Here is a 20,980-nt window from a genome sequence, read left to right on the forward strand (position 1 = left end):
TAATTGAACTTTCAGGAGGTGATGTTCATTCCCAGTTTTGCATTGACATAGAAACGGGCGAAGTCAAAGTCATAGGCTACTTAGACCGCGAAAAAGAGTACGAGTATTTCCTAAACATCACGGTGTACGACCTAGGTAAACCGCAAAAAAGTTCATCGAGAGTACTGCCAATTACAGTGCTAGACATCAACGACAATGCGCCGAAGTTCGAAAAAACTTTGGCCAGTTTTAGAGTGACCGAAAACGCATTGAACGGTACTGACATTTTCAGAGCCAACGCTACTGACTTAGACGAAGGAGACAATGCAAAAGTGACGTATTATTTAATGACAGATACCAAAGATTTTATGGTGGATAAAAATACTGGTGTTTTAAAAGGTAAAAGATTTTTAGAAACGTTTTTTTTTTATTTTACTAATATTATTTTTTATTATAGTGGCTAATGCGCTTGACAGAGAACGTCAGGATCTCTACGAACTTAGAATACGCGCCACTGACAATGGAGGTAAAGGGCCCGATAACCCGCCTCTGTTTTCCGAAGCTGTAGTAAGGATTTCCGTGGATGATATCAACGATAACGCACCCAAGTTCAGTTTGCCTAATTACAATGTTAAAATAAGGGAGGATGTACCTAAAGGTAAGTAGTTTTATTATTTTTTTATGTTGCTGACATCTACAGATAAAGAAGTCTTTTTTTAACACTTATACAGTCCTTTATTCAACAAATTTATCGGTAAATTTAGTAATTTTTAATTTATTTTAGTATATAAAGATATTTTAGACAGACATTGCTGACTTCTATGGATAAAAATAACCGAATCACCGAAGAAATAAAACAATCAGAACTTGTTTTTTTCAATAACTTGTTGCACTATAATAATAAAATAAACCTTTCTACAAATTGCTGACTTCTAAAGATAAAAATTATTGAATATTCTACAGATTACTGTCATCTAAAGTGGAAAATTATGGAATAATTTATAAAAAATCTTATAAAAAGGATTTTAAGTTTATTACAATTTCAACTACTTTAAAAATTAAATAAGCTTAATTTCCACATTGCTGACATCTACCGAAGTAAATAATAAAATTATCATCAGTAAATTTAAAAACATAATCAGTTTTTGCGATTATAAATCACTTTCTTGCCTAGAAAATAAAAAAATCTATAGTTTGCTGACATCTAAACAAAAAGTTATTGAATAATATATAACAATTTCAAGAACTTTAAAAATTAAATAAAACTAATATAAACATTGCTGATATCTACAGAAGAAAGTAATGAAAAAAAGTGATTTTTTTTAGTTAAAACACATTAAACTTATTTTTATTTTAATCCAAGCATTACAGTGACTTTTGTGGAAGTCTTAGGATTTTTCAATGAACTAAAATAATTTTAATCCCCTATTGCTGACATCTAAATTTAAAAAATGAACAAACAGCCTTTAAATATTACTCAAAACAGTTATAAACGTTACAGTAACGTATGAAAATGAAAATTATTGAATAATCTACAGATTGCTGATGTTGTTGACATCTAACATTGAAAATTATAGAATACTTTATAAAAAATCTTATAAAAACAGAAGAATTTTGATTTTCTAACGATTTCAAGTACTTTAAAAATTAAAATAACTTAAAATACATATTGCTGATCTCTACAGAAGAAAATAATAAAATTATTCTTTATTAAAACACTCAAAAAATTACTGTTATTTTATTACAAGCATTAAAGTGATTTTTGTTGAAGCCTTACGGTATTTTAACAAATTACTAAATCAATTTTATTCACTTATTGCTGACATCTAAAATTAAAAAACCAACAGTCACGTTATAAAGCTTATTTTTCTTCAATTTCAGGCACCGTAGTGGCCACAGTGACAGCCTCGGATCCAGACCTAGGCCCCGACGGCGAAATCGTCTACTCTCTAGAGGACAGCGACAGTGACGGTACCTTCAAAATCGACAAGCTGTCTGGTACCATCCGCACCACCAAACCGCTGGACTTCGAGGAGCGGCAAGTTCACAGCCTCATGGTGTTCGCTCATGACAGGGGCAATCCCAGACTCTCGTCCGAAGCCACGGTGACTGTGAACGTGGTGGACGTGAACGAGAACGTTTACGCTCCGTTATTTTCCGATTCGGTACTCGTCGGAAGTGTGCGCGAGAATCGGGCGATCGGTACGGTGGTGATGAATGTGAGTGCTGTGGATTTGGATCCTCCCGGTGGTGATTCTATGGTGGAGTACTCTATCAGAGGAGGTGATGGAATAGGGCTGTTTAGTATCGATTATGAAGGTGAGTTTATATTAGTATTAGTGTGGATAATTTTGAAAAAAGACACCTATGCTTTTTTTTAGAAAAATATTCCTAACCTAATTAACTCTATTTTTTTCTAATGTTAGGTAAGATTTTTCCTTATAATCTGAATTTTTCAAGTCGCTTTTAAATCTTTCTAGTCGGTGTGTCAACACTGGGCGTCGAACCAGCTGCGATTCTGGTAATTGCTTGGTATTTGCGGCTGATTATCGATTGCTGCCGGCGGCTCTTAAAATGTTACCATTATTTTTTATTCAATTTTCAAAGGGAAATATCTCGGTAGTAAAAATGGCAAAGCGTAAATATGTTTTTTTTACCAGATCAACCAACCCTTATTTCTGAGACACCCTGTATATGTATACTCAAGAAAGGGTTACACAATAGATCTATGAACACGCTTTCCCTTTGGTTAAATCTACCAAAAGCAGCACGGCCTCAACTATTTCGCAATTTACCCCAACGAACCGCGCGCTCCGTTACAAAAACATCGAGCAATTAAAATCAGTTTAATTGGTTCCGGATAATCAACGGCAATCTGTTTCATTTTCCGCTCTGCCAGAGCCTTTCTCCTCGATATGGAAAAGTTGGCCTTATCGAGCACGATCTAGCGCTAGAGCTACATACAGAGCAACAATTGAAAATCTATTATCGCCGCTATTTTACCATTCTCTATGCGATTTTTTTGCTTTGTTTTTTCAAACAGCAATTGAAGTTTGCAAACTATTCGTAGGATTGGGAAAAAATATCGATATTAGGTGTACAAGCGCCACCTGTCGTTGTAAAAGACACGACGAGAATTTTTGTTGTAATAAAAATTTTTTAACAAAAATTTCATATTAAAGTAAAATTTTAATCACAATTGTTTATCTCCATCATATGCCGGAGTAATAATACAGAAATTACAGTTCAATTACAAACAATCCATTATTTATAGTGATTTACAGTAATTTTATTAAATTATACGAATATTCTCGTTGATTATTGGTTTGAAATAAATACGACAGTGTTCTCCAATGAAAATGCGAGTTACTAACTCTAAATTCTAATTTTGAGCTTGCAAATGAGCTAGATGCTTTACCTAGACCGTTATTCAGAAGCTACAAATCTATCGATGAGAATATGCATGAAATCAAGGTTTGTACAGTTTCATGTTTATTATAGTGATTTTCTTAGCCGCGTATGGCCCTAGATTGTTACCCAGTGTTGCCATTCATTGGGGTAGATTGTCATGAGATAACGGAGTTAAATTGTTTTACAAAGGGGTAGCTGTGGCCGTCATTCAAGGCCGTGTGTCACGTCATTTTTTTGTCCATATCTATACATCACTTCTTAAAATAATTATTGTTTTTTAAATAAATGTTTCTGGTCCAAAAGTGAAAAAAATTGGATTTTTTCACTGTTACTAATCTGTTTCAAAGTGAGACAGAGGCTAGCGTAATGTTCGCGTAATTTCCATTTAAAAGTCATTGTATTCCGCTGACAAAAAGTGTAACAAACACAACGGGAACAACACGCAGACTTTGCCGCCTCTCGCAAAAGTTATTCTCCGTGAATTACGGCTTTTACTTTTTAGTAAAAATGGGCCCAGAAATTTATGGAGCCCCCCGAGTGGCATTTGTAACCGCCGAATATACCACTGCTCTCTCATATCTCTTTCTATTCTACGAACGGTAAACACACAAATATTCAACCGTACGCAGGCTATAACATAAACCACAGTGAAATAGGTTAAGATAGAGCTGCTCTAACATATAAATTAATCCTTAAGAGTCCATTTCACTGGTCCGAAAAAGTAGAAAAATTGTTGCGTTCGCCATTTAACGTTTTATGTAAAACTGGCTAGGTATTTTTACACAAATGAAGAAGGAAATTAAAGAAAAAAGATCATACTATATCCGTATAGTAGCACATTTTTAGGCAACTTTTTTATTTTTAAGATTTTGATGGTCAAACATCAACAAAATATTCCTTATGTTTTGTTGAAAATAGACTGAAGTTTTCTGATTACAGTGATATATAATTTACATGATTTTGTAACAAATTACTCGCATTTTATGACAAATGCTGAAGCTCTACAATACTAGCGTAATAGAACCTTAACATCAATAATTGATAGGTGACGAAATACCCATAGGACATTTTTGAAGTATAGTAAGTAAAATACTCTACTGGCAAAATATGCAAAATTTGAAATCAGATCATCTAGGTATACTTATTTCACTGTGCTCTCTATTTTACACTTACCAAACCGTATACACCGCAAATATTCAAAGCCACGCAGACAGTAAATACACATACACACACGCTACTTTTATTTACTGTCAGGAAATATGGCGGCAGGATGATAATTCAAGTCACTTTTGAGATATTAAATTTGGGTTAGGAGTTGTTAGGGGGTGAATTTACTCGAAATACGACCCTGTATACATAATTTAGAGTGAGTCTGTTTTATAGCAAGTGGTTATGCAGAATTGGATTTTTATTGCATGGGAATGAGGTTTGATATTTTCTGTTTTTCTTACATATAAACTTTTTTTTTTGAAAAAATCCATTTATTTCTGATCTCTCTTTGATAAATCATACTTCTTCAGCTAATGGTAAACTGCTGATGGACATATGCCATCCAGGTCAAAAGGACCCAGTCCGGGACAGTTTTCTCGTTATAATTCGGTTTTAATATATTCTTTTGGTGATAATAATGTTATTTAATAATGAATTTATACCCTCCAATCTAATAATCATACTTCTTCAGCTAATGGTAAACTGCTGATGGACATATGCCATCCAGGTCAAAAGGACCCAGTCCGGGATAGTTTTCTCGTTATAATTCGGTTTTAATATATTCTTTTGGTGATAATAATGTTATTTAATAATGAATTTATACCCTCCAATCCAAGAATCATAGTTCTTCAGCTAATGGTAAACTGCTGATGGACATATGCCATCCAGTTCAAAAGGACACAGTCTAGGAAAGTTTTCTCATTATAATTCGGTTTTAATATATTCTTTTGATAATAATAATGATATTTTATAATGAACTTATGCCCTCCAATCCAAGAATCATACTTCTTCAGCTAATGGTAAACTGCTGATGGACATATGCCATCCAGTTCAAAAGGACACAGTCTTGGAAAGTTTTCTCATTATAATTCGGTTTTAATATATTCTTTTGATAATAATAATGATATTTTATAATGAACTTATGCCCTCCAATCCAAGAATCATACTTCTTCAGCTAATGGTAAACTGCCGATGGACATATGCCATCCAGTTCAAAAGGACCCAGTCCAGGACAGTTTTCTCGTTATAATTCGGTTTTAATATATTGTTTTGATGATAAGAATGTTATTTAATAACGAATTTATATCCCCAACCCTAACAAACAAACAATAAATCAATCCAAACAAGTATGAGTGTGATTCTGGAGTGTTCAGAACTTTGTATTTTAAGGCTAATAAGTAATTTTAACTGATTTTCTTATACTTTTTATCGATAATTACATTCTTAAAAGCAATCTGGAACAAACTTTTAGCTGGCCAGCCGTCTTATCTACTAATAAATTTAGGAAAATTTCCGGGAAACTCTTTGGAAAAGTCTTAAAAATTACATCATCCCCTGGTGGCGCGCTAGGATAACAGACTGCGGCTATTACTTCTCGGCTAGTAATAAAATTATAAATTGTCTCTAATTATGTTCGTACTAGTGTCGACATCTGTGCAGAATTGCTTCTGATTTACATAAACGCTCGAATTCTGTTCTATGAAAGCGTTTCAGCCCTTCTGTGCTCTATAACTAGAGATTTTAGATAGTTATTATTTGTATATATGTGCTCTTTGTCACATCGTAATCAAGCAATTACTATTTTCGACTTTTTACCTTTAAAAATATGCGGTTTTGTGCTTATATTCCTACGAAATATGTAAAGAATTATAGAAAAAAAAAAATATTCGTATTTTTCCATTTTTTATGAGCAAATTGAAATTATGTCAACAATTTTGGATATTTTTAATAGTTCTGTGAATGCACGTAGTAAATTTGATTTTTCCATTTAATTTTGCAGTAAAAATGTTGAATGTAGGTATTTTTTGGTTATTTTTTTTTAATAAATGGACAGTCAATTATTTTTTGTTCCGCAAATGTAAACTTTAGTTTAATATTTGTACTGGGATATGTATGAAAACAAAACAGCGTCCAGTTGGCTTGGAAATAACGATAGATGACATTTTTCCATAATAATTTTACATATTATAAACTTCTCTACTTTTCTATAATTACAGTTATTATTTTTACTGTTTCAACCGGAAAATTATAGTGGGTTTTGTTCAAAAACATTACCTACGTTTCCAAGCGCAGAACAATTAAAGTAAAAATTCCACAAATAACTAGTTTCTCTCGTTTTAATTTCTCATTTTAACACAGAGAGCGTTTATTTGTTGTTTTTACTACGGTTTGTTTGCCGCTAGAGGGAAAAAGTTTAAATTAATTTCGCCAGGTTTTTCGCTATAGGTATTATCGGAATCTGCGAATGTAGACTCTGTAGAGAAAATGGGGAAACACCAGATCATCTTATGAGTAAGCCCGTCCCATTTTTTTCACAGGGTGTTTTCAATTTATTGCTAAAAACAAAGTTTTGATTTACCCCGGTATAAAGCCACCTAACCGAAGAATATAAGCCATTAAAATAATAAAAAAAATAATGCCAATAAATTTATCTACAAACTACATAAAAATCGGATTACAAATTAAAAAGTTATGAAACATCAAACTTAGTCAAAATTTTAGTGTGGCGGAATTTTGTTTAGGTTTCTGAAAATATGTTTTTTTTTCGTTTTAAAAATAAAATATTTTAATATCTAATTATTATTGGTTAATCCTGTATAAGTTTTCTTCAAAATTACCAATTTTGCGGTACACAAAACAGAATATTTCGCGAAACAAGTGATAAATCTCGTAGCCAGAACAGCGCGACCTGCTACGAAATCGTAAAATTCCAGAATTTATACGCGATTTTGATCGAATCGCAGCCTGGATAGAGACTCCATTTAACAGAAACGGTTTTAATATCGAAACCAATACAACCCGATTTCATATTTCGCAACCCCCAGATTTAATAAGATCCCTGCCGAAAATTTATTATCCTTTGCTTTGTATGTATTCTGTAGAGTTTAATTACTACTCCAGATCTAATATTGCAAAATGTTTAAACAGTCTCATCAGATTTAAATATTACTGTTTGATCCTCTGAGTATTTCAAAAGATCTACCTACTAGGTTCTACTAGGTAAAAAAGTAATAGGGATTATAATTTTTTTTTGTGGTCATCTTCAGTTTACTTTAAAAATAACGCATAATACAAATGAATAATGATACCGTGTGATGGAAAAAACGGCGTCCAGTTGACTTGGAATTCGCTTGGTAAGCGATCTTCATTTGATAGCCATCATTGACGCTGTTTTTCTTTTTCGGGCATATTGTGTTTTTATCAAGAAGAGAGAAAACAGAAAATTAAATATTAAAATTCTATAAACAATCATTAAAGTCAAGTTTTATCTACTTCAGCGCATTGTGCAATTTTGTATATTTCTTGTTTTATTTCGCTGTTTGAAAGTTTACAAATAAGAATATTTTATTTGATTGTTACTTTATTTTCTCATTTTATTTTATTCTTCTATTCGAACCCACCATTATTCTTAAAATTTTATCGAAAAAGACTTTTTGCCACAGTACAGGCAATAAAATTTGCATATCTAGTTCGTTTAAAAAAATAGCACTTTATTTTGCAATTGTGTTTATTCTATCGTGTAAAATCAATTTGTCTTTTGGCCATTGTCCGTTTTAACGGTTTTCTATGGCTCACAATTGAATAAAATCCACTGATAATTGTGTTACCATTTCGAATAATAGGTTTGTCCTAGCCGGACGCATAACACTTCAGTATATTGTAACGATATAATTGTTTTGGACGTTCCCTCTCAACACTCTGTGTTTTTTAATGTTGTTTTAATTGGAATTCTCTGTATTTTGAAATCTATTTTGTTATTATCAGGCCTATATATAGATAGATAACTTAAAAGAGCTGTTCCACCACAAACTTTAGAAGAGATTCATCCGTTAATGCTAGCCTCAGCTCCTGTAAAGTGTTTTCTTGATCTATAGCTTGATATTCATCAAGCTGTATATCTAGAAAGGATAACTATAGTACAATTCTTTTAAAAGTTCCTCAATATGGCCGACCTAGTTACGAAAATTGGTAATTTTTTTTTAATGAAAAATAAGTTGGCGTTAGCGAATTCAGAAATTGATTTACTCTTTGGTGAACAATAACATTTTTCAGGATTGTCAAGTTGACGTTAAAGTTAGGTTATTAGGTTGTTGTCATAAATAAAAACATAGATTATTGAAATTATTTAATAAGAATAAAGGTATTTTACCGCAGATCCGAAGAGATTTTACTTAAAGGTATTTTATAAACTTTCTCAGTGAGAATATTAACTCCCCTGTTTCTTATATTTCATGTAAAGGGACGTAAGAACTATAGGAAGTGAATTTTTGTTTTCATGTTTTGACGATATCTTAGAGTTCCTAGAATTATCAAGATTATTGAATAATTATAGTTGTTTAATAAGTGAAATTAATAGAAGACTTGGAAATAGGATGATGCGTTTCATGTTATAGTTGATAGATCACCCCATTTCTCTTAATTTGTTTTTATTTCAGTACAGTTAATCACAAATTGAATTGATGTGTGCAAAAATAGCTATATATTTTCAAACATCTTATTTAAATAGTTCTTTTATATACTGTTAAACTGTATCAACTATAAAGTCTAGCAAAAAGTTATAAGGTAATAAATTTTGTATATATAATTTATGAAAATTTATATATAAAGATTAGAACACAATCCTCTGAAGGAAAAAGAAATACTCAAAAACTCATTAAATATACTTTATTAAAAATAATAACATACAAAAACATCCATGCAAACTGTAATAATCAGAACATTATCCACATTATACCTTTATTAAATTTGTGTTCACACTCCTGTCAGGAAAGCCAGAAATGTTTGTTTAAATATTAACTTATTTTAAATTGCCAGAAACAGATCAGAATATGTCACACAACCACAACTATAGGTTTGGAATCAGTACTAAATTTTATACCTAGTAAGTGATGCATCAACTAACAAGTATAGGATAAAAAAGAATTATTAATATAGAGTGTACTATACAATGTCCTTCTGATTATTTATCCTTTCAAATGTGAGGAATACCAGTAAAATAAAACATAATTTTTGGTTTGGTTTGGTGTTTGATATTGTAACTACATCTATTACAAACCTTAAGCGCTTTTAGTGAGTAACTGTATTTTTTATTATTCTTTGTGTATCCTGTAAAGTAAAAAAAATAAATATTTCAAGAAATATAAAAACAATGCAATAGATATCAAACAGATTCATAAAAACTACTTACAATTATTGTACATATTATATATATTTCAAGTGTTATTTTTTGATCTTTGGTCCCATTACCAACAGTACCTTATTTACTAACATAACATTACTAACTCAAATTTTAAACCTGTTTAAACCTTCTTTATATTTTAAAACTGATTTACAACAATCTGTAATGCCCGCGCTGTTTTCTGAAATATAAGTTTTAATCTATTTATTATCATATACATATTACAAACCTGAAAATTACTGATACGGAAACTTCTCAAAATAATTAGAGACCTTTTTACAAACATCTGGATTAATTTATTTTAACGAATTTGTGGACGAGTCAATGTTTTCTAATACGTTTTTAAGCGTTTTACACATTTTGAATATCTTCCAGCCTATTCCTCAGTTCTTGATCGGTGAAAAGATTATTTATAACTATATAATTAGTACTGCAGGCTGCAGGTTAAATAAAAGAACAAAATCAAGTAGAATTTGTGAATAAAAACTAAAAAAATAATGAAAATATTTAGAAAAAGGAACCATAAACGTCAATATCAGTCAAGTGTCAGAGCAGCGAGTTCAATTGGATTTACCACAGATTATCAATTTGAACGATTTGAACTACAGTCGATTCCAGTCTAGAGATTTTCGTTTTTTAAGCCTCCCATACTGAAGTCCGCCATATTGGGAAGTTTTAAATGAATACAAGTATACCCTTATTGATTCGATACCACGAAGACCTCGAGCTGTTATTGCTGCGAAAGGTGGATATACACGATATTAAAATTATTATAAAATTATTGTTTTTGTTAATAAAAGAATCTCTAAACCAATATTTTACTTAAAAATGTGTAGCTCATAAAAGAACAGAGATAATGGGATAATTCAAAAAATGAAATGTTAGGAATCTAAGATTACAAGAAAGTGTTTTTTATCCAAAATGCCCGTCTCATTTTTTCCATAGGGTGTTTTGAATTTATTGCAAAAAACAACGTTTTGATTTACCCCGGTATAAACCCACCTAACCGAAGAATATAAACCATTGAAATAATAAAAAATAATGCCAATAAATGTATCTTCACACTGATACCACGATCATAAAAATCGGATTACAAAATAAAAAGTTATAAAACATCAAACTTAGTGAAATTTTTGAAATGAAAAAATGAAAAAAAAAGAATGAAAAAAAAATTATTTTAACATTTTTTTCGAAATGAAAGTACGAGAAAAAATCTCACGATAATTAATTAACACGGTAATTAATTAACAAATTGATGCAATTATTAGAAGCAACAGGAAATTTTTAGCTTACACAAATAATTAAAAAAAAACATCTGCATTTTCTCCATTTTGCCGCGCCATTTAATTAGTTAATTAATGGCGGTTTCATCGCAATCGCCGATATAAAAGACAGGAATATCGCAAAAAAGCTTCGTGAAAGCGTAAAATAAGTTAGTTAAAAAAAACGGAATCTGCCAGCATTTGAGGAAATAAAGAAAATAAAAGGCAAATAAATTAGCTAATTTTGTAAATTGAGTCCTTTTCTATGATAAACTGACTTGAAAAATTTTTCGTTTACAGTGAAAAATAAGAAATATAACTGGAAAAATGGTGTTTAAAATATTATTAATATTTTTTTGAGGATATTTTGTATTACTATTTATTAAAAAATTGAAAGATAAGAATTGACTATAACTCAGTAATTTTTCGAAGAAAACATATTATAGCTTATATCGCTGAAAAGCTTAAAAAATGGTGCTTTTCATAAAGTCATGGCCAACTATTGTTTCCGTTTAAAAAAACGTTTGTTTGTTTTATATGTCAAAAATGACAGGCTTTAGAAAAAATCGGCGAACACAAACTCATTAGGGATATGATTATCTAAAACTTTTATCTGAAAACTTTTTGTCTAATATAGATTATAATGGAATTAAGGACAATTTTTAAATTAGCCAAAATTTGTTTTTTTTTTCGAAATATCTAGTAATCCCTGAACTTTTTCGAAAATCTGAAAGGCGCATATTTATGATCCCACAAAACTGCAATTCTTTCCCCATTTAACCGACTCTCTATCTCCAGTAGTTTCCAAGATACCCTTAGAGAACATCGTATAAGGAAACTCACCCTGTATAATATTTTTAAGGTTTCTGGGTAGCTTACATTAAAATTATGCTATTTAGGAAGTTGATACTATTAAAGGGTGTCATAATATATGTCGTCAAAGTTGTTAACGTGGCAAAATTAGCTGTTTGTCGTCGAAATTGACAAATTGACGTCAGCCATTGTGAGCGGAAACCGCTTTAGTGTATCGTTACGTGCGAACCCTATTTACCAGATTGTAATTATAATATAGTAATTTCGCATTAACCTCCTCGTATAACCGTAACGTTGTAACAATGTCTATTTAATCGCATAATAGGAAACCTTTACAACCTGTCTCAGTTAGATTATACCACTTACATATAAAAGTAAAATGAACTTCCCAGTATTTACTACTTTAATTAAAATAAAATGTATAAAAGGCTCTGTCTATTTTATTGAAATGATTTCCTTAAAAAATGTTTTAAACAGGAATCTTCAAGGAAAACCTTAGATCATATGGTACGTAGACACGTGAATTGGTAGGAGTTTCTTGTAGCCGACATAAATCCTCTTTGTCATCAGTAATCACCGTAGTCCAGCAGTCTTAAGGGCGATCAACTCAATAACCAACAATTCGAAATTGGTCAGTAATTGCCTATATAGAGAAGCAAAGATTTACAAATTACAATTCTTCAAGTTATTAGATTTTGTTGAAAGGGTACGACTGGATAATGTAATCTAGGGAGATCCCTAATCCTCTTAGTCAGATGACTAAGACTGAAAAATGACTGATCTGTTGTGACTCTCAGATCATGTAAGGGTCACAACAGATCAGTCATTTTTTAAACCACAAAACTCACAATTTAAGTTATTACCTACATAAATATAAAAAAACATAACAAAGAAGAAAATTCCGTCTTGTTTAGATTGGTTTTCCCTGGTGGGAAATCGGCAATTAGAGTGATTTTCGGCGAGCGATGAACAGTATTAACGACGAAATAACTTACACATATGTGAGCGTGTGTTTGTGTATTAGGGCGAGATACAAAAGATAATTCGTTGCCCTTATGAGATGAAAGATCCATTAGTGAGGAAATAGAAAAACAGAAGGGGAAGATGGAAATGGAAGAGGAAATTAGTATTCTTTGCTGCGGAAATTTGGAACAAAAAAATAATAAATAGATATTATTATATAGAAGTTTTTTGTTAGTGTACTAACAGAATTTAATAGTAGTTAAGAAGTTTTTCGCCAAGAGTTACAATAATTACGCAATAGTAAACAGAAAAATAGATAAAAAGGTGCTTTTACAGTACTTGCTCAAGTCTCAAGGCTTTTACAAAAGCCGAAAATCTTTAATTTTTTTCGGTAATAAATCTTGAGAATCTTCCTCTTGAGTGTCTTAGACCGTTGGAGATTCCCATTCCAGGTTAAGGATGGAGTCTTCCAGGTTATTGCTATAAGAGTAAAAAAATAAATTCCATACAGTAAAAAATACTTCAAAAACCAACGAGTTTTTAATCGAAAATCATTTTTAATTTTTTTCGTACTATTTTATATTTTCTTTTATTCTAATAAAAGGTCCTAAAAGTTACTTTGAAACCGGCAGCGAATTTTTGAAAGGAAACTAAAGCTAAACTTCACAGATTTCCTTTTTCAAAGTGGCCACAAAATCGACTTCCAACTTATTCTCTCGAGTATTTCCTCATTGATTCTACTTTTTCCCCTCGTATTGCTTTTCGCCATATTTTCCTTTGGAGGAAATTAAAAATAAATCGAAACACGGCGAGTTGCAAGGTTTTCCCCATTCTAAAACTCCAATTCAGCGAAAACTTATTTAATAAATGTCTCTGGAAGAGATACAAATTCTAAAGCCTCATTCAGAACCTCGGAATTAGTGGAATAAATTAGGGCACTCAATTATACTTAAATACTTACTATTATTCACAATGTCTAAAAAATACAATTATGATCAAAACTAAACTCGGCACCTGGATAGAGGTACCCGAATGGAGTCATCAGAGAGAGAGCTTCAGCATTTGCCATAAAATAGCGAGCAATTTGTTACAAAACGAGAAAATTTAGTCCAAACAAGGAATATTTTGTTGATGTTCGACCATCGAAATCTTAAAAATAGAGAGGTTATCTAAAAATGGGCTACAATACGGATATAGTATAATCTTTTATCTTTAATTTCCTTCTTCATTTGCGTAAAAATGCCTATCCAGTTTTACATAAAACGTTAAATGCCGAACGCTGATTTCGCTACTTTTTCGGTGAAAAAAAAATTAGTAAAATGGACTGTTAATTTATTACTTTTTCAACATTTAAAACTACTACTCACAATTTTTTTTATCGAAATCAAGTTAAGTATTTTTCCTCGACACTGAAAAATCCAAGTGTCATTTAGTATGAACGACCCTTTCTAGCGAAGACTATCCTGGATATAGGTTCCCTATATTCCCGGTCCTCTCTTCTTCAGTCGCAGCGAAGATGAGGAACATCGTAAAATAGAGTCGCAGGTTACGAGTTTTCTATGGGATTCCGAAAAAGATTGTAAAAACTTTTTATCGCGGCGCTTTCCCGATGAAAATCTCCCCTCCCCTTTCTGGAAAATTGCCGCGGTGTATGGAGAGATTGAGTATCCAGAAGGGCAGTGGGGTGCAAAAATAATCCTTTTCGGGAAATTTGACGATTTTACGGCTTTTCAAACCGAGTGCTCTCCGATGTATTAACACGCGTGTATGTTTCATGTGAAAGTGTAATCTGTTACTTGAATGTTTTTCTCTTGTTTCTAAGCGATGTGTTTGGTGTTTTATCGTGTGTTTTTTTTCTGTAAAAGTCGATTCTCTTTGTTTTGTTTTATGTCGACTTTCATTTATTTTTAGGAGAAAATTTTTTTATGAGTTTCAGCGTTTAATTTTGCCGATTCTCTAGCCGCTAGCTTATTTCAATTTCAAAAAAATAAAAAACTAGTTATTTTGTAACTTTGAAAGGACTTTTTTCAAGTTTTGTTGATTTTATAAAATGCCGTAAGTGTATATCTAATAGAAATTCAATCCAAATCGTAGGGTTGGAGTTACAATAGGTATTTCCTTTCATATATGTGAATATAGACAAATATCCTGCTATTATGTATCCCCCTACAAAATGTTACCTTTGGTTCTAAAAGGTTTTCTATTTAAATTAACAAGATTTTTTGCTACCCTTTTAAATATTTTAAACTTAAGCATAAATTTGTATACTATACAGGGTGGTCCAAACTGTATTCCGGAAACTCCGGCAGCATATTCTGCAGATGAAAATAAGTAAAAAAGTTTTTATAAATATATGTCCTAAAATACTTAGTTTCGGAGATACAGGGTGTAGAAGTTTCATTTTTATTTCGATTTTTTCCAAATAACTTGTGAAGTAACGTCAATATTTGGCTGAAAATTGGTGTCTGGGAGTATTTTGACATGAGAAATTTGATTTTAATGTCAGTATGATTCCTACTTTTAGAGGGCGCCTCCTATATATTTTTAACTGGTTTGAAGTGTAATAACTTTTCATTCGTAACTGTATAAAAATTCTGAGAAAAAAAAACTCCCAGATACCAACTTTTATCCAAATATTGACCTTACTTCAGAAATTATTTGAAAAAAATCGAAACAAAAATAAAAATACTACACCCTGTATCTCCGAAACTAAGCATTATATAGGACATACATTTATACCAACTTTTTTATACGGACCACCCTGTATAACAACCACAGAACATTTATTTATATAAAACAGAACATTTTGTTCTAATAAAAACTAAAAAATATACGAATAAAAAAAGCTAAGACTAAAAAATATATATGAGAATGAGAGCAGCTCTGCTGTATGAGTGCCCTTGGGTCATAGTAAAACAATAGCAGTTTTATTAGGATATCCTTTGTGTTATACGGTGTTACTACATTATAATTTATTTACATCAAAGGCACGCCGACTTCAAAACTGACGTGCCTCTATAAAGTCTAGAATGATTGTTAGTAATTTTTATTACTTCTTATTTTCTACTCTCTGAAAATTAATTTATTTCTGAAGATTATCTAGCTCTTAGAGCGGTATACATTCATATTAAAAGCAATCTAGTACCGTATGATCGAAAAAAAACGTCGTCCAGTTGGCTTGGAAATGAACATCGATGACATTCCCCATATAATTTTACGTATAAAATGACAGCGATCTTCGTTTCATAGCCATCGCCTACGCCGTTTTTTTTTTGATCATCCAGTATTATGAAGAAGATTTTAATAAGTTATAGTAAATATATAGTAATTAGTTTTTTAATGTTTATTTTTTTACACAATCCATCCAAGAAAAAGTTGATTTTTGTATTTTCTAAAAGAGCTATTTTTTCATTTATTATTACTTAATCTATATAATGTTGTTACAAAACATCTTTCCAAGTTCCTTCTAATGTTCTGTCGCCTAGATAGATCGCAATGAAGATGAATGCATATCAGGCAACGTGACAACTGTATGAAAAATTCTCTTATCCATCCATTTTCATATACAGAAGATAGCATCTTATTTTATTTGTATATTTCCACTCATACCCTTATATTCAGACATTGGTGCATTCAGTTTAGTTTAAAAATTCCTACAGCAGCGCTCAACACGGCAAAAATCAGAAGTTTTGCTCTGTATTTCATTTTTTTTGTCATAATATTTAAATATTTTAGTTTTTAACAGTGCATCAGTTATTGAAACTATAAAACCCTCAGGCACGAGGTTTGTGTGATGTACCGCATTCTTTTGAATGCGGTACATCACACAAACAATTTGATATCACCACAGGTGATTATTTTCAAGTTAAAGCCATACAATTTTGACTTTATATGGTTATTAACCTTAGCATCTTTTATTTTAAATGTTTTGATCTATTAAATACCTTTTTCTCATTGTGTCCTGATCGATTTTCAAATGGCACGCAATTGTGCCGCTCCTAGAAATGGAATTTATAAAATTATCCCGGTGAAAATGGAGAAATGGAACGCCATACCGCTCCGAAATATGTCGTGGAATATCGATATAGACAATAGAACGAGCTCTAAGCGGGGTATATAGACGGCGAATACGTATGCCATCCATATCCGTATCCTTAGATATGCAGGCAGCTGTTTACATTTCATTTTCAACAAGAGAAATAGTAAGAGACACGAAAATATCCTCATATAAAAGAATTATGGGTCTTTACTTTATACTGGGTGTCCTAAATAAATAGGATTAGGAGATAAATATTGGCATTTTAGATTTGAATATGATTGACTTTGTAACAAGTAGGAGACATATTGACATCAAAATCAAATTTCATAAAGAAATGAAATGAAACTTCTACACCCTGTATCTCTGAAACTAAACATTTTAGGATATACATTTATACGAACTTTACTACTTATATTTATCTGCAGAATATGCTGCCGAAGTTTCCGGAATACAGTTCGGGCTACCCTGTATAACATTACTTTAACTTTGGCTTCTTTTAAGGCCTGTCTATTCCATGTTTCTTTGTGTCTAGACCTATCATGATCTAAGTTTACCAAAAATACTTTTGAACTTAACAACCTCATCAGCGTTTCGGTATTCGTATTGTCATCTTAGACTATTAAAACGATATTTCAAAAGATACAAAGCCGGATGTTTCGAGTTTTGCCGCTACAAAGCGAGTGGATCCGCTAATTCGAGACCTTATTAGTGCGATTTGCCCATCTCCAGCATCCGAAGGGCGTAATTCTGAGAGATGTCTGGATTAGGGAAGGGCAAAAGCCCTAATTAAGACGATCAAGGGAGGAGATGTTGAATAGCAAACGGCGACAACTTCCTCTCGTGTCGACGCGATGTTTCAGACGACAATCTGACGGATTTCATTATGAACAAGTTCGTTTTTGTGCGACTATTGTTATCAGTTTCTTTAAACGTCTAAGTTTGGAGAATTTATTCGATTCCAGATAAGCTAAATTTATTTATAATGACTAATAGACACTAATATTATTTATACAGGGTGTTTAAAACACATGTAAAAATCTCATAAAAATAAGATTTATTTTTCAAATTAACATAGGTCCGATTCTGCTTTGTTTCGTAGCTACAGGGGGTTAACTAAAAGTTACTATAAGTGCGACATATTTTAATGTTAAAAAAGTGTCGACATATTCACCAATTCACAATATTTTTTTTTGTAAATTTTGCAAAGGTTTTCTAAAAATTAATACAAGAAATACAAAGAAAATACAAGAAAATGATGGTAGGTATTCTTGCAGAAATGTTTGCTCAAGCAGTTTGCTCACTATTTTACTAGTGGAAAAAATTTATTTTATCTCACTAGTTGGATGAAATACCACTTTAGACTCTTCACATGAGTGGATAAAATAATGTTTTCGCTATTTAGCGATGAAAATATGATGAATACGTGTTTGTTACCAACGAATACAATAATAATACGCTATTTTCCGGGTAATATCTAGATAGAGAAACATTTCCAGCTGACGTTACAGTTAATTAAATGCCTCGAAACTGAATTAACTTTGGCGAAAACAAACTCTAATTGAATGAGATTGAATTAAATAGGAACGAGAGATTCGGTCCTGCACGAAATTATACATCAAAAGGCGCCGGCCATATTAATCAAAATGTCCAGGGATGGTAAATAATGGTCGAGGAGAGGTGGAGCCAGGCTTCCAGCCAGCGTAGAGGACTCGGGAGTCTCTTCTGTCTTCGTTTCAGAGTGGAAAATGAAGTTGCCGCTGTGAAATTTCCAAATCTCGCGCTTCAAAAGACGCAAGTTTTCAATAGGAGGCTTAGAGCTTAGAACGATCTAGACACCTGAATCAGTCGAAAGTTTTGAAGCTAACATACCCTACTAGTATGACGTCGCAACAGGGCAATCCCGCGCTTCAAGAAATTGAAAGTTTCAATAGAAGTCTTAGAGCATAGAACGATCTAGACACCTGAATCGGTCGAAAGTTTTGAAGCTAACATACTATACTGGTATGACGTCACAACAGGGCAAGCTTTGTTACTTTGAAATTTGTGAAAATCATTGGAAATTTTCAATAAGAGGCTTGGAGCATAGAACGATCTAGACACTTGAATCGGTCGAAACTTTCGAAGCCAACATATCCTACTGGTATGACGTCACAACAGGGCAAGCTTTGTTACTTTGAAGTTTGTGAAAAGCATCGCAAGTTTTCAATAAGAGGTTTACAGCATAGAACGATCTGGACACCTGAATCGGTCGAAAGTTTTGAAGCTAACATACTATACTGGTATGACTATACTGGTATGACGTCACAACAGGGCAAGTTTTGTTACTTTGAAATTTGTGAAAATCATAGGAAATTTTCAATAAGAGGCTTAGAGAGCATAGAACGATCTAGACACATGAATCGGTCGAAACTTTCGAAGCCAACATATCCCACTGGTATGGCGTCACAACAGGGCAAGCTTTGAAATTTGTGAAAATAATTGGAAGTTTTCAATAAGAAGCTTAGAGCATAGAACGATCTAGACACCTGAGTTGGTCGAAAGTTTCGAAGCCAACATATCTTACTGGTATGACGTCACAACAGGGCAAGCTTTGTTACTCTGAAATTTGTGAAAATAATTGGAAGTTTTCAATAAGAGGCTTAGAGCATAGAACGATCTAGACACCTAAATCGGTCAAATCTTTCGAAGCCAACATATCCCACTGGTATGATGTCACAAAAGGGCAAACTTTCTTAATTTGAAATTTGTTAAATTCATTAGAAGTTTTCAATAAGAGGCTTAGAGCATAGAACGATCTAGACACTTGAATCGGTCGAAACTTTCGAAGCCAACATATCCCACTGGTATGACGTAACAACAGGGCAATCCCGCGGTTCAAAAAATTGAAATTTTCAATAGCTAAGCAATGAACGATCTAGACTAGCGATGGAAAAATCTCAATTTTGCTAATATATTTTCGTCTCGCTAATATACTTTCGTCTCGTGTGTCACGGCCTTGAATTTTTTTCTCACAGCGCGCGTAAACAAGTTTTACTTCAAAAATCTTAATTTTCACAAACGCCATTTTTCTACGCCCCTGTTTAATTTTAAACTGTCTATATTTACAGGAGCGATGCACATAATTACGCCGCCCCTTTTTTAATTTAATTACGGTGCCGCTAATGAAAAAGTTTTTGTCGTCGCGACGATAATCAGCCATGTAAATTAATATATTGGTAGTTTCTCAACTGGGAGCGGCGAAAATTTACACTGTGTGAAGAAGATACCGTGCCTAGGCATTATTACCATCGAATGTACACCGAAAAAAAATCTCTTTATTCAGTCATGCCGTAGTCCCATCACAGCTTATTCAGTATCAGCTGGTCTGTGATTCACCTGTCACCTACTGCACATAATATTCTCGTACGCATTGGGAAGTTAATCATCACGACTTTATACAGGGTAGTCCCAAATATATTCCGGAAACTTCGGCAGCATATTCTGCAGATAAAAATAAGTAAAAAAGTTCGTATAAATGTATGTCCTAAAATACTTAGTTTCGTAAATACAGGGTGTAGAGGTTTCATTTTTATTTTGATTTTTTTATGTTGACATCAAAATCCCATTTCTCATGTCAAAAAACTCCCAGACGTCAATTTTCTTCAAAATATTGACGTTACTTCAGAAATTATTTGGAAAAAATCGAAATAAAAATGAAACTCCAACACCCTGTATCTCCGAAACTAAACATTTTAGGACATACATTTATACGAACTTTTTTAGTTATTTTTATCTGCAGAATATGCTGGCGAAATTTCCGCAATACAGTTCGGCCCACCCTGTATATTGTTTTTTGAGTGTACGCGGTGTATCGCGCCTCAACAACAGGCGGGACTGAATCAATTCAGCACCCTCCGTTTAATTAGCATAGTTATGAAGTTCCGAAATACCCCGTTACTGACAGGTATATCGTCTACGTATATACCTACACCCGCGCGCCCTTCACGCTGAAGCTTAAGCAGCGTTTCAATTAGCACAGAAGCACACGGCCTCGTTAGAGATCGCTAATAATATCGTTATATATACGACAAAATGCTCCAATTATATGTGCGAGTTTAGAAGATCTATTATTTCTATTCTTTTAGG

The 20,980-nt window shown here is 32.4% G+C and overlaps 1 protein-coding gene across 8 annotated transcripts in view; it reads left to right on the top strand.

The window, feature by feature from the left end:
• LOC115891127 (fat-like cadherin-related tumor suppressor homolog) overlaps nucleotides 1-20,980 on the top strand; it is a 224,690-nt gene that overhangs the window by 17,919 nt on the left and 185,791 nt on the right. For all 8 annotated transcript variants that reach the window (XM_030911517.1, XM_030911518.1, XM_030911519.1 and 5 more), the window contains exons 11-13: nucleotides 16-378; nucleotides 437-637; nucleotides 1,861-2,298. In XM_030911517.1, coding sequence (XP_030767377.1) covers nucleotides 16-378; nucleotides 437-637; nucleotides 1,861-2,298 — 1,002 coding nt within the window. The remainder of the gene's footprint in view (nucleotides 1-15; nucleotides 379-436; nucleotides 638-1,860; nucleotides 2,299-20,980) is intronic.

Source organism: Sitophilus oryzae, unplaced genomic scaffold (genome assembly GCF_002938485.1).
Source record: "Sitophilus oryzae breed Bouriz unplaced genomic scaffold, Soryzae_2.0 scaffold_966_pilon_pilon, whole genome shotgun sequence".
NCBI lineage: Eukaryota > Metazoa > Arthropoda > Insecta > Coleoptera > Curculionidae > Sitophilus > Sitophilus oryzae.